Genomic DNA, 14713 nt, shown 5'->3' with positions numbered 1-14713 from the left:
TCGCGTGATCTCGTCTCGTCTCAAACGTCGAGGCCTCGAAAATTTCGAGGCCTCGCCCACCTCGTCTGTTTACTCGACCAATATTTAATTCCGTTCTAATTTCGCAACGTACAATCATCCCGACTATTAGTTTCATGGAAAATGAAATAATCAAGATTAGCGTCCAATATCTAAGATAATTGTAATCCGAGTATTCTGCTATTGGATGACACGCGTTCCACTGATTAGACCATTGGAAAGGAGGGATCGTACGAATATCCGATTTATTCATAAAAGTAACAGACTGCGCGCGCCCAGGTATTAGTTGGCGGAGGCGTCGAAGGACGCGTTTGCTCTGAACATAGTCACGAAGTGGCCGTGCGAGCCTGCCGGCTGTGCGGCTGTCACATGCAGCGATGCAGCCAGTTGTCCCGTCCACGCTTGACGGTGCATCGTTGCATGCGGCTTCTAAACACGCGTACATTCGATTTTCACCCTGTCGGGATTTACTTTTCACCCGCGTCCACGAGAATCAATCGGTCGAATTCGAGGAAAGTACGCACAGGCTTCGAGAACAGAGCATGCACCGACAGACGACGCCAGTGCCGTGGCTGCAGGCAAGCTAGGACAGGTCTGGACATACCCGCGTAGTCGCATCGTCGTTATGAATGGAAGCGGTCGTTCTGTTTGACATAACCGTGTTGCATCGCGACGAAGTATCGAACGCAGCTCGAGAACCGTCTGGCTTACCGTCGAAGCGACCGGAGAGGAATGCCGATATCTGTATCGGCTGTTAAATCCAACGAAGAGAAGGTGGACGCGCCGCATTGTCCCGAGGAGGCCGTCGCGTTGAGAGCGGACAGGACAGAAACAGCTTTGCAAACGAGGTTCACCGTGTCGTCGAGAGGGGCGAAGTTCAATGCATTCGTGAATTCGGGGAGAGAGCGTCGCGACAAAGAGGGTATACTCTCGCGGCGCGTGGTACGTCAGTGATCGGTGAATACAGGCAGTCCTTGTTCTTTCCGTTCGAGATTGGACGAAAAAGAGAAGAAGACAGAGAAAGAAAACGAGAAAAGGAAAGAGCAAACGGTAACCGGGGCGGAGGAGAGGCAGGAGTTGTACGACCGTCGGCAGCGTGCCGGCGTTTCGAGTGGCTGGGAGCCCGTGGACGGGCCACCCTAACTGCGAAAACTGCGGGGAGAGCTAGAGCGCGTGAATGTATTGGATGCGATGGCCGCGTATCCGTCGTCGTCGTCGTCGTTGTGATCGCCGTGAAAACGGTGCTACACCGTGGATATCCCCCGGAGACCTTCTACACCCATGGACGCATACGAAACGAAGCCGCAGCTTGTATCGTGATCGCGGCACGACGGTAACCTCGAGGATGCCGCGAGCGTTGTTCATGTCGAATGGAAGGATGGCGGGTTTCGAGATCGTCGATAGAATCGGGATCGACAGGCAGAAGAAGAGGATCGTTTAATTATAAATCGGACGCGCGGCGACAAACAGCCAAACAACGGCTGAACGTGTGGCGAGGTCCGGCGAGCTGGTGAGGCGAGGTCGGAGGTCGGTCTCCGAGCTGAGACACGAGGATCGTCGTTCGAAGATGAACTCCATGGTATATACCCTGTATGGGTTCGCGGTATTCTTCATGATATTCTGGTCGGGTATGTGGATCGTACACCTGCTGGCGTTGATAGCCGGCCGCTGGAAGCTCCATCGTAAAGTCACCCAGGTACCAACCTACGAGATCCCATTGCCCGGCGTGTCGATTATAAAGCCGCTGATGGGCGTCGATCCGAATCTGTTCAACAATCTAGAGACCTTCTTCATTATGGAGTATCCCCGTTACGAGCTGTTGTTTTGCGTCGAGGATGACTCGGACCCGGTGTTGATGCTGGTGCGCAAGCTGATCGAGAAATACCCGGAAGTCGATGCCAGACTGTTCACCGGTGGCCGGAACGTCGGGGTCAATCCGAAGATCAACAACATGCAACCGGCATACGAGGCGGCAAAACACGAGCTCGTGTTGATTAGCGACAGCGGTATCAAAATGAAGGAGGACACGCTGCTGGACATGGTAAACTATATGACCGACAACGTCGCGCTGGTGCACCAGATGCCGTTCACGTGCGACCGCGAAGGTTTCGCCGCCGCGTACGAGAAAATCTTCTTCGGTACTGTACAGTCGCGGATGTACCTGGCCGCGGACCTGCTGCGAATAAACTGTCACACGGGGATGTCCGCGCTGCTTAGGAAAGCGCCCCTCGACGAGGTGGGCGGCTTGAAAACGTTCGGTGTCTATCTCGCCGAGGACTTTTTTTACGCGAAGTCGTTGACCGACCGCGGATGGCGGATCACAGTCTCGTCGCAGCCGGCGTTGCAGAACAGCGGCCACTGCGAGCTCCACTCGTTCCAGGCGAGGCTACGAAGATGGGCGAAGCTCAGGGTGGCGATGCTGCCCACCACGATCCTGCTCGAGCCTCTGAGCGAGTGTTTAGTGTTAGGTGCCTGTGCTTCCTGGGCTGCCAGTGTACTGCTTGAGTGGGACTCGCTTGTTTTCTATCTGGTACACATACTGTTGTGGTTCATGTGCGACTGGACGCTGCTGTGCGTCGTGCAGAACGGCCCGTTGCCGTTCAATAAATTAGAGTTCGTGTGCGGATGGTTGCTCAGCGAGATCACCAGGCCCTATCTTTTCCTCCAAGCGGTCCTAGACCCTCTAATACAGTGGCGGTCCCGCGTTTACAAGCTCAGGTGGGGCGGAGTCGCCGAAGAGGTTAAGACGAAAGTCAAATATTAAAAACGGACTAGAAAGGGATAGACGCCGAAAGTCTCTCCAATTTTTCCATACGTCTTTCTCTCCCTGTTTTCTTTTTGTCGTGTTTTTCGTTCGAGTGACGCGTCTTGGGCCCTCGTATGGGTACACGCTAGACCTCCTGCAATCTGGACACGAGTACGAGTACACTGCTAGAAACAAGTCGTGCGCGGGTGCTATTGTGCCACGGAATCCACTGACATTGTTACCGCGACCAATAGAAAAATTACGTGTAATGTCTAATAATCGATCAGGCTCGCAATCGTTCCAGAAGACTTATTTCTAGTCGTGCAGAGGGTACTCAAGGATCCGATCTTGAATCCGAGTACCTGACTTATCCGGATTCGAGCTTCATTTCCATGTATTCCGGGCATATTCACACAAGCAAGTGTAACAACACTCTTTCTATATATATATATAAAAAAAAACAAAACAGAAACTTATTCATTTCCCGTACAGAAATGGATGAAATCTATTCAATTACTCGGATTCAGATCTAGCAAACATCCGAATACTCGGGCTTTGGGTATCCGTAGATTCGGATACACAGTAAAAATAATAGTAAGAGCTCTAGTTACACACCCATTAAGGCCGACAGACTTTTATTCACGTAACAGATGTTCAAGGGCAAGCAGTATTAATATTAATTCTCAATTTCGTACTGATGAAAGGAGCGGAGGAGGAAGGGGGTGGGGGGGAGCAAACTGTACCACTTTTGCTACCGATCTTATACTTAATGATATAGAACTTTAAGTCGAGTCTTGAGAATGGATTTACGTTTGTTGACGTCAGGTCCACGACGCGTCGAGACCAACGTGACCATATGTTCGTGAAATTCCAGTGCCGGACAGTCTGAGCGAAAATTTGTAACTTTTCAAATTTTTATTTTACCTTTGTTTTAATCGCGAGTTGTTCAACAAATGCAGAGATATTTATTTAATATTTATTATTTGTATATATATATACAAATAGAATTACAAACAATGTAATCGTAAAAAGTAATTTATAATCGGTACATTTTTCGAAGTCACGGCTGTTTTGCACAATCTGAGGCATTTTTTTGGTCATGTTTGTCAAATGCATGCGTCCATGCGACACGATGCGTGGATGTTTTTTTTTCTTTTTTTTTTTTTGTAATGTCCGATATATTTGCTATTTTCGTGTACAGTACTTATTATACTTGTATTACGTTAGAAGAGGAATACTAAAATACGCGCCGTATACGCACGTCACACGGAGTCACACGTACACACGTGCGCGCCAAGGTACACACAGAGAGATTCGTGTAAATATTAAATGGGGGATGTTTGTTGCCACGGGTGCGTACGCACGTCTTTCGTAATAACGATACAGCGCGATACGCAATTTTTCGATTGTTTTACATGCTATATCCGCCGACTCGCGACGGTATGCTCACTGATTGTGCAATGTTTTGTTTCTTGAGCGTTTTCTTCACTGTTGTTTTTTTTTTTAGCTACTTTTATACTAGCGAGCTGCGCGCGCTTAATTAGACTGTGGATATTAACAATAAAATGCATTCGTTGGGGCCCGGCGTTCTGTCACAGCGATACTTTCGTTCCAGTGTTTCGTGTCACTTGTAAATAATAATAATAACGATGAAACCGGAAGTGTCGTCGAAATGGAACGTTGGGCCAACGATGAGTTGAACATGATTATTAAAACTTATACGGTAGAACCCTCCACATTCGAACATCTATCGGATTGTCTCCATGTTGACATAGCATTCAACTGCTCTCTCTCTCTCTCTCTCTCTCTCTCTCTCTCTCTCTCTCTCTCTCTCCCCCTCTCTCTCTTTGAATAAATAAAATTTAATGTCAAATTGTTATATTATCCGAGCACTTTTTATGCGAACGCTTTTGCGCTTCCTCTCCCATGGATTCGTCTACGGAAGGTTCTACTATAATTCGTTTTTAAATTTGGAAACTGTTTGATCAACTAGCTAAATGTCCATTTTCAATTCCACGGAATTTTGTCGAAACGTCTGATGGGAAAGTTTTTACGCCATTTTCGAGTGTAACGAAGGTAGGGAACGGGGGTTGGGATACCTGGCACAACCAGGTCGGTCTCAGAGTCCCTTGCCATAATAACGAATAATTGATGGGGATTCTAATGAAACTATTCCTTCGAGGAAACCGTTGCAAAAGTGTATCGTAGTCATTTTGGACGCGTGGTGACATAGTGTCTCGTCTCTCTGTTGAAAATTTGATTTTCTTTATCGTTGCAATAGACCCGTATTTCAACGATTTTTCTACTAGGAGAACTCGTATAAGTATATAATCGAACTTGGTATTTACATTGAAATACATAGTAAATAAGGGAAACTGAAATCACACAATTCATACAACAAAAATTCAATAGTCTTTGATCCCTTTTGAAATTGACCGTTTGACATTTTGGCATTCCGTTCCTTGTTTTATCCACCGGATTAGGTTATGTTCAGGTAGTAGTCAGACCCGATTGGGATCAGGATATTTTCTACAAAATTAAACGCATTACGGGATTCAAAGTTAGACGACAGAGGAGAAGGTGTCGGTATCCGTGAGGCGGTAATATTTGCGTTGAGCACCGCATTGTTTCTGTGTCGATAAGATCGGGAGAAAGTGGGATCGCGATGGAACAAGAATGTTAGCGAAATCGACGCGGCAAAACCTGTGCAGGTGGCGCGAGCGTTGTTCTCGTTTGGAAATTGTTCGATCACGATGATAGGTAGTTCTCTCTGTAACAAAGAGAACGAGATTATTCGAGAGGATGAGTGCAATTAAAATAACGATTAAACCAACTTAAAACGAACGGAACTTCGCAGCCGGAATTATACCGATCGGTAAAAAAATGCATTGTACAATTGGAACCCAGCAGATCGTGGCTTGCAGGTAACAAAAAAAAAGGTTAGTATAGAGTACTATAGAGCATTTCCTAGGACATCGATAAGTTTCTTTTTCGAGACGATTGGAAAGAAAAGTGATTAGGCTTCCAGTAACTGAGATGTTGACAACATTATCCTCTATTTTATATGTTTAACTCTTATCGCACGGTTGTACAGATATCGCGGATCAATTGTTTTCCGTGATTCTCCTATCTTAGGAAATACACGCTCGCCGAAGTGATGTTTCCAGCAGAAATGTTTCATCGTGAAACAATTCTATCTTCGATGCCGATTAAATTTCCGCTACCTCCATTCGTCATCTTCGAGCACTATCGGAACAGGCGTTCGTCACGATCGCGATCGTAAGATGTTGGCCGCGATCGATCCGGGTGTACAGTCATGGTCGGGCCCCCCTCCAATCGATCATCGAGATCCTCCCATTTAATTGCGACATCGGAATTTCGCGCGTCAATCCATCGGCCACGGTGCTCAGATAAACGAACATTTCCGTAACTTAAAACCAGCCCCGATGTTGCACTGTACATATGTATATAACGACCGACCGTAACTAAAAGTGAGAGCCGATCATCACGATTACATAATTTCCTTGTTCGCTTTCGACGTGTATAGCGTGATTCGTGAATTGGACCGATAAGAGATCATGTGTTTCATTTGATTCGAGGCTTCGTTTCCAGGCTCTTTCTACAAAACTATATAGTCTAGTTTCGAGCAAATCCATATGGAGCAAGCTGTGTCGTTCTTTTTTCTTTCTTTCTTTCTTTCCAACATTCCCCGCCGCGCGTGTCACGACAATCGCTTTGCTCGTTTTCGAAACCGATCGTTGTTCGAAAGCGGCAGCTACAATCTAATAGTTTCCAAGGGTTTTTGCCTTGACGGCTTGTACATACACGTGTACATACGAATCTATATTTTTGTTTCCTTTTGAAATGAACGCGTTCCATAATTTTTTAAAACGATCTTCCACCGTTTCCTAGCGCGATTCGATGCCGCGCGATTGGAATTCACGCAATGAGAACACATATATGGGGACCCACTGGAAAGCTTAGCCCATCGTGCATTGGTTGGCAGTCTGTCTAGCATAGCACAGCGAGCGTTGCTTGGCTTTCCGGCGATCTCGCGATTCGCTTGTTCAGCATGGTCGCGACAAAAGAGCGACAAACAACGGCGGGAAAACACGTTAATCAGATTCGGTCGCGCATCGTGCGGCGAATAATTATTACTATTTTTCACAAACAATTCGATTACGCTGCTACGTTCGTCGTGCGAGCCGTTTTCCACGGCGTGCAAACGCAACGCTACGACCTGCATCGACGCGGACATTACCGAGTACAGCAGATATCGCGAGTACCGCGAGTTTAACGCGGATAAACGATAGGCTGATAGATAGGAAAAGCGAAGGGATCGTCGGGAAATAAAACTGTGCACGGCCGCGATGCGCGGAAAGCGCGTTCCCGCGATACCGATGAAATTCATTTATCTCGGGCAACGACGTTGCTTTCCCAACGCGCAATGGTCCGGGAACACGGTCTCTGTGGGTTCAATTACATTTTCAAGTTTAATATACACATTGAAAAAATATAGTTCCGCTATACGAGCCGACTATAGCTCTTCCAAATCCAAAATATTATTCGCTTTAGACGATACGAGACGGCGGTGTTCCAAAGAGACGAAATCATAAAATTCCGAGTAAAATGAAACGCGTACAGCGATTATAGAACATCAGAAAATAGGGTTTTAGCGATGGTTTTATACAACGTGATCAGCGGGTGCGCTTCAAGTACGTAATCCACTTTTGTACAAATTTAAAGTATAAGCGAATGTCGAAGACAAATTTCCTTTTATAAGAAACGACGGTCGCCTTGACATTTTGTAAATGTTAATACGTATATTTTTGACCTACTATACTATAACCTTAGGCCTTCGAGTAATCTTGAACCACAGAAAGCGGGTTCCTGGACTGCTCTGTGCGGCGGAACGGATGTTAACAACGACACTGAATAAACATTCGTTCGAATATCCACCCTGTGTAGGCGCAGTCTCTTTTCTTTTTTTATTAATTTCGGACGAAGGTAAAGAGAAGTTAGAGAATTCAGTGAATCAGAGTGGCGTCCTAACGAGTGGTCGGCTAATTAAGATGTTTCTGCTGTCGTTTCGTCACGCGGTTGGATAGAACTGTTTGAACCCTCGAAGATCCGGGCTTCGCCGGCTAATTGGTTTAATTGTCCCGACAAGTGGGGAAATGGGCGAGATTGACGATTGTACGACGATTAGCACGTGCATCGTTCACTTTTATTTTCTTAATCGACACGGTAACCGTCTCGCGAGTTTTTGGCCTATTACGGTGTATACATATTTATAGGTCCAGTCCAAAGGCCTCTTTCCGTTTGCGTTCATTGTTAATAAACTGCCGATACGCTGCTGCTACAACTATCAACGTATTTCTACGATCTGTTCAGGTGTTTTACAGTACCTGTTGCGGATACAAATGAAAGCAATTTGTATGGTCCGTGATGCGAAATTAAGAAAAAAAAGAAAAGGATCAAGTTGAATGAAAACCCGTACGGGGTTTAAGATAAGAACAGATGAAAGCAAAAGTCCGACGTTCACTTTTTTCGCGATCGCAAGATTAGAGGTCTGCCTGAGTTAACCCACTGTGATTACACGAGACGTTACCTTGTCATATACTTTATCATAGATTACGTTATCGAGCCAGATACAATACCAGCCTTATCGAGTTATCACGAATATTTTCGATCGCGATCGGTCACGTTTCTTTTCTTTTTCTGGATGACGACTCAACGGTCTCGGCAGTATTTTTAACACAATACCGCCGTCTAAATGTAATCGGCATCGAATTGAATTTAACTTGACTCGTACAAAATGCTCGCGTTCCGTGATAAAAGCTTGTCGTTGTTTCCAATGTTAGATACCGTTCTAACCTTTGCGACATTTATCAGTTAATTGAAGATAAGCAACTCAACAGAATACCTTACTGTCTTTGATTGCAAAATAACGTTCGTTTTATAACTCTTCATTTGCGTGATTTGCATTTCCGTCGTGGAGATTTTTTTAAATATGAAATTCTTTGAGTTATATGTGTACAAACATGAAGAACGACAAACTAGAGTAATCTCTTCAAGTTCGAATCGTTCTACACTGCAATGATTTTTACACCGATCTAACACACGTATACATACATATGTATGTATGTAGAAGTGTTGTCGCAACCCGACGGTTGTAGAAACAACCATAGTCTACAGGCGGGATTTCTCATACGCGTCGGACGTATGCGTCGAACGCATTTATACCGATTGTAACGGAGTGATAATGCTTATGTTTTTCTATCAGCGATTTCCAAGCCTGACGATCCTCCATTTCAGAAGCAACGTGGTCGCAAACGCGTTCTGGTTAAATTCAACATTTACTTGTTAAAAATATCCGAAGAACTATTGCCAATAATAGTTGACATAACTCATTCTTTACTCAATCTAAAAAACTGCTAATATGTCTGCTCATTATTCAGTAACTGTCTTCTTATCGAAATGCTACAATAGCGTCGCGCGGCCACGTTAATCACTCGACTACCACTTCTTATTATATGTTATTTATATACAGGATGCCCCAAAATTATGTTACTTTTCGGAAATCAGGGGTTCCTGAGGTCGTTCAAAGTAACCTTTTACTTTACAAAAATGTTCTCCGAGGCATCGTTAGCGGGTTATTAACGAAAAACCAGTGACCAATGAGAGGCGAGCTCCGATGGCGCGTGGCGGCACAGCCAACGAGCGCGCGAAGCCCAGCTCCGCCCAGTTCACTCGGCCCGCCTCGCGCCAGTCGAGCTCGTCTCTCATTGGTCACCGTTTTACGTTAATAACTCGCAAACGAAGCGGCGGATTGCATTTTCGCCAAGGAGAAAGTTACTTCAAATAATCTCAGGAACCTCTCATTTCCCGGAAATACCATAACTTTGGGACACGCTGTACATTCAGTTTATACGGTAGAAACTTGAAATGAAAATATCTCGAGACCAAAGGCCCACTGCGAAGAATCCCATCAGGGCTTTTCGATATTAGTCCGTGTACCGTAACTTGAACCCGCCCTCGTTACAAAAGCGATTTCCACGATCGTAAGTTCCCGTCCGTCCGCATACGTCCGACGCATATTGGAAATCCCGTCTTAAGACCTGAAGAGAACTTGTAAGATTTCGCGTAGAACAAAACGATAATCGTACGAAGTGCTGCACATCGGAATCCAACCACCGGTAACACGAAGTTTCTGCGTTCGTTGTTTTTGCGCTTGTTGCTCGATCTCCAAAGCGGCGTTTCGTACGATACACGATGCGTGGCCGATCCCGTCGAAAATCCCGTCGGATTCTCTCGCGGAGGATGAAAAGGGAACACGTAGATCTCGCGGCGCGAAGCGTCGGCGTACCGTCGTTATGCAGATTCGTTTAACGACGAAATGACTCGCATAAGCCGGATCATATCCGGGACTAGGCCTCGACGTAGAATCTAGGGAAATGACGGTTGTCACGGGCAATTAGATAAAATTGATGGTACATGCTCGCTCCTTTCGACGGACACACGAGACGATCTCTAGGAACTTATTTTATAGAAACTTTACACAGTGCTCGAACGGAAACGCTCGGGCACGTTTATCACGTATTTTGTGGAGTAGAATGGTCTCGCACACGGGCGCAGAAGTAGGTGACATATTCATCGTGACAACGATGTTTACGCTAACGCGTGTGCCGCGGCAACCGCGTTAATCGAACATACGATTGAACAATGTTCAAAATAAATGTTAGATAATCTCGAATAAAGGAGCGACGATAACGGTGGGCTGATGACGCGTTCAGAGTATCGCGCGCAGATAAACGGGACGTCGAGAGATAGACGAATCGGTTCTCTTTTACGGGCTCGGCGGCCGCGATCCGAGCAGAAAAAAGAAGGCGTCCCCTTTTGCCGTTCGTTGCGGCCGCGAGAATTCGCGGGGATATTCTTTGCTCCTTACGCAACGCTATTTTGCCTATAGTTTTCCTCCTGTGCTCGCATGGAAAAAATCATCGATCAGCGCGATCACTTTTCCGAGGAAAACGTAAATCGGTTCCGCGGAACCCTCTTCCCCGTGCCGAGGAAGAATAAGAACGCGTTAATCGCGAGAATCGCGATGGCGTGGCTCTGACTCACACACAAGATCGGGATTCGACGGAATTCTCTTATCTGGTCAGAGCGAGACGATTACGGTAATTCGGTGGAATCGTCGTTGCGAAACAATAGCGAGGCAGCGCGAGCTAAAGATCGGGCCGAGGACGACTCGACGGAATGTAATTCGTAACGAGTAGGCTTCGAACGAGGGTTCAATTTGTAATTCGATGCTCGTCGCACAACGTGTGTTTTTCTTTTTCCTATTTTTTTTTTTTCTTTCGCAACGGAGATTAGATGCCTCGATAATAAGCCGGTGCTTGTACGAGATTGGATTGGCTAATTGTCGGTTGAACGGGGCACCCGTAAAGAACACAGAGAGACACCCCTCCGCTATTAAAAATGCTATCCGGTACACGGAGGCTAGCGTTGTCGGAGTCGGATTTGAAGCTTGTCAGCGAACCAATGATATCGTTGAGTCACTACGCGGAACGTGAAACCGGCGGTCGTCGTAGTCGCGCACGCCTACATCTCCGCTCTTTAGAACGGACTCTGCAGCTCTGATAGCGCGGCACAAGGCTTGATACTACGTAACATATTTTCCTGTCCACGCACGCCGATGCGTCGCGCGTTCGAATTTCTTCCAGTACCGGGGAATTATTTCTGAACGATGTTGATCCGTGTTGTCGGAAACACTGGCGAAGTGTCCACCCGCAAATTGCACTCTATTCCTCCCATTGTCGAGGTTCCTTCAAATTCTATATATATATATGTATATGTGTGCGTGTATGTGTGTCCTCGCGCGTGTATTTCCGTGTATATATGTATGTATGTATGCATGTGTGTGTGTGTAGAGAGAGAGAGATTGAGACCACTTTGATCTGAATTGCCTCCGCTATAAATACAGTGCAACGAGCGCACTTAACCTTGTAACCTTGCTTGACGCGACGCCAAACTTCTTTTTCAAATTCCGCCGGTTTGACACACCGGGAACAGGAGGGCGGTCGTTCGTAAGCGGTCGCGTTCCAGAATTCGTCCCGGGAACACAAGCTAATCGGTGGCCTGAATTCCTTTTTTTCTTTTCTTCTTCTTCTTTCGAGCCACAATCACGGTAACCGAAGAAGACTGGTTGGCTCGGAGTTCGAGGTCACCGCCGTCAAGGTCACTGCTGAAAAGAGATCTTTTAAATAGAATCGGCGCCAGCGAAACGGACAAGCGACGGCGACGCTTGTTTTGTACCTTGAACGGGTTCGATGGATCGATCGAAGGCTTTCTTTCGGTTCGATACAAACGTCCCACGTTCGCGACTCGACTCGTCTCTAATCGACGATGATCTAATCGTTCGATTGAACAGGTGGTGCTGCAATTGTCAAATTTCTGTCGCCGTTACATCCATCGCCGCCACGTGTGTGTGTGTGTGTGTGTGTGTGTGTGTGTGTGTGTGTGTGTGTGTGTGTGTGTGTGTGTGTGTGTGTTGGACACTTGTCACTTTTTCATGCTCGTGTATCGTTAGATCGTTTCGCAAACGTTTCTATGTGTGTACATACGTGTATATCGATGTGGAATTTTATGAACAGCGCGAAGCAGCGAGACGTAACGAGTATTACACGATGCCGCGGCTAGAAAAATTCATTATGAATGCACACGGTGGATGAGATGTGTAGATGTAGACGAGGATGCAATTATTTTCCATTATTATCGGCGTGATGATATACGATGAATTATTATTCAAGTATGTCCGTCGATACTGTACAAATTTCTGTATAAACTCACCAGAGACTTGATATTTTCTTCAGACGGGAGACATGCGTCCGCGTGCTTTTTAAGCGGAAGTGTGTACACAGTATTCCTGATAGACTAAATATATATATAGTATATATTAACTATTATATATATATATATATATATAAAACTATTATACATATATGTATAATAGTTCGCACGAAAGCCGCTCAGGCAGAAATAGGGGGTCGTTGTCCATGATATGACGCACGATCGTGTGTTAGGTTTGTTAGAACAATGTCAACGCGCGCCGCGTGGCGGTGACGATATGGCGGTAGCGGCGGTAGTGACGGTAATGGTGGTTACGTCGATAATTTTACTATTGTGATTAGTTTGCGTCGAATGACTCATTTGAATCGATACGCACCGCTCGTTTAAAGTGTTGATCCTTGAAGCGCCGGCTTTTCTCTCCTCGCTCTTCTTTCTTCTCCCTTCTTTCTTCTCTCTGCTCTATCCTCTCTCTCTTCTCTTTCTTCTCTTCTCTGCTCACCCCCCACTCTATTTTCTCGTCCCTCTTCCACTCGGTCTCGTGCGAGCCGCTCTGCTCCCGTTGCACACAAATTGTAATTGCGACAATTGCACACGCCGCGCATAGAGGTTAATGTCAACTATCGTAGCATGAGTCATAGACAGGTCGACGGGCAATGTGCATCGTTCCGGGTGTTATAGCATTCGAAGGGTATAGCCATGGTCGAATCTACTACTCCCTAAGCGAAATGACGTTTTGTTTAGATCGTTCGATGGATCGTTCGCAGAACAGATATTATGAAGAGAACAAAATCATGGAAATATTCACGAATCTTCTATCTAACAGGGCACACGACGCTCTGAATTTCCTCGGAATCCAAAGTTGAAAAATCAATTTTTGCAAAAAGTCTGGAAACTTAAATGTGCTGATTTTATATTGAATTTATCGTGGCATCACATTTGTATTTCCACGACAGTCTGTCTCTTATTACAGTTATTAATGTGCACTTTATTTCTTATTATTTATTACGCATTTTTTAAACTGCTTTCGCGAGATACTAATTTTGTATTAATCTCGTAGCGAGACTTCTATTTTCTGAAAAATAGAAAATCGAACTTCGAGACGATTCTTTACTTTCGCGCGGACATACAACGCATTCCCGCATTCGTTAAAACAACGTAAAAACTTAGAAGTTCGAACCGAAACGATTGCGTGGTTCGTTGTCGATCGGATTTAACTTGATTGGATTCTGTCTTTCAAAAATTCGATTCTACGTAGAAGTATTCTCACCCTGTGCCTTTGTTCCAAAAATCAACGATGATTTCATTTGGCCTTGCATGGAATGAGTAACCGTTCCGTTGTCCGAACTTTCGTGTTCTCCCGATAAGCCCGAATAATCTCGGGGCTCTATCATAATTCAAATGTTTGGTAGTGCACTAATCGCCGCGAACGCATCGAGTGCCTTTTGTCTGTCTCGCGTTCTCTTGTTTGTTTGGGTTTCGGGGTATCGCGGATGATTCAGGGCTGATTCACCTAACGTTTCGACATTTCACTGGGACGTGTCCACTCGGCGAATCATCACCGGATACGAGTTTACACGCTTCCGAGGCGGGCAGGGCTTCCGAGCGATGCGACCAACAAGCTTTCGAATTTGTCGGACTCGTGACAATTTCCAAGGCGAAGTTTCGCCGGTACGGAAACGCGGCTCCGAATCTCGCGCCTAATCCGGCCAATTAATACTTAGTCGTAGCTTACGCGTAATCCGACGCGCGTAGGTCAGACTCATTATGCTTAATACACCTAATTATCGGTGCCGGCGGTCCCTCCGACTCGACGATGGGCGGGCGACCTTCTTTACAGCCGCGTTGCGCGGTCGCTTGATTTGCAAGCAACCAAAAAGATTGTCAAAAAAATTCAGAAAATCCACAGTCTAATAATAATAATAACAACATACAGTAATTAACGCTCAGAACTGACGCTCGTCTCTCTAACTGACGCTCAGATTGTGCAGAAAAATGAACAATTTTGGAAGAGGAGATACGTTTAGTCGAGGCTTGCAGCTCGTTTTTATAATTGTTGAAAATGGGTAACTATAAAAACGAGTCGCAAGGCTCGAC

At 45.8% G+C, this 14713-nt stretch overlaps 1 protein-coding gene across 1 annotated transcript; it reads left to right on the top strand.

The window, feature by feature from the left end:
* Positions 1-114: 114 nt before the first annotated feature.
* On the top strand, positions 115-4643 carry GlcT (ceramide glucosyltransferase). The gene has a single exon (XM_033486977.2). It carries the CDS (start codon positions 1586-1588, stop codon positions 2780-2782), a length of 1197 nt encoding a protein of 398 aa, XP_033342868.1. The 5' UTR covers positions 115-1585; the 3' UTR covers positions 2783-4643.
* The last annotated feature ends 10070 nt before the right edge of the window (positions 4644-14713 follow it).

Source organism: Megalopta genalis, chromosome 2, assembly GCF_051020955.1.
Source record: "Megalopta genalis isolate 19385.01 chromosome 2, iyMegGena1_principal, whole genome shotgun sequence".
Classification (NCBI taxonomy): domain Eukaryota; kingdom Metazoa; phylum Arthropoda; class Insecta; order Hymenoptera; family Halictidae; genus Megalopta; species Megalopta genalis.
This window is presented reverse-complemented; position numbering and strand designations above follow the sequence as displayed.

What these genes read in the sequence shown, in the direction of transcription:
- GlcT (XM_033486977.2), top strand. Translation starts at nt 1,586, where the DNA reads ATGAACTCCATGGTATATACCCTGTATGGGTTCGCGGTATTCTTCATG.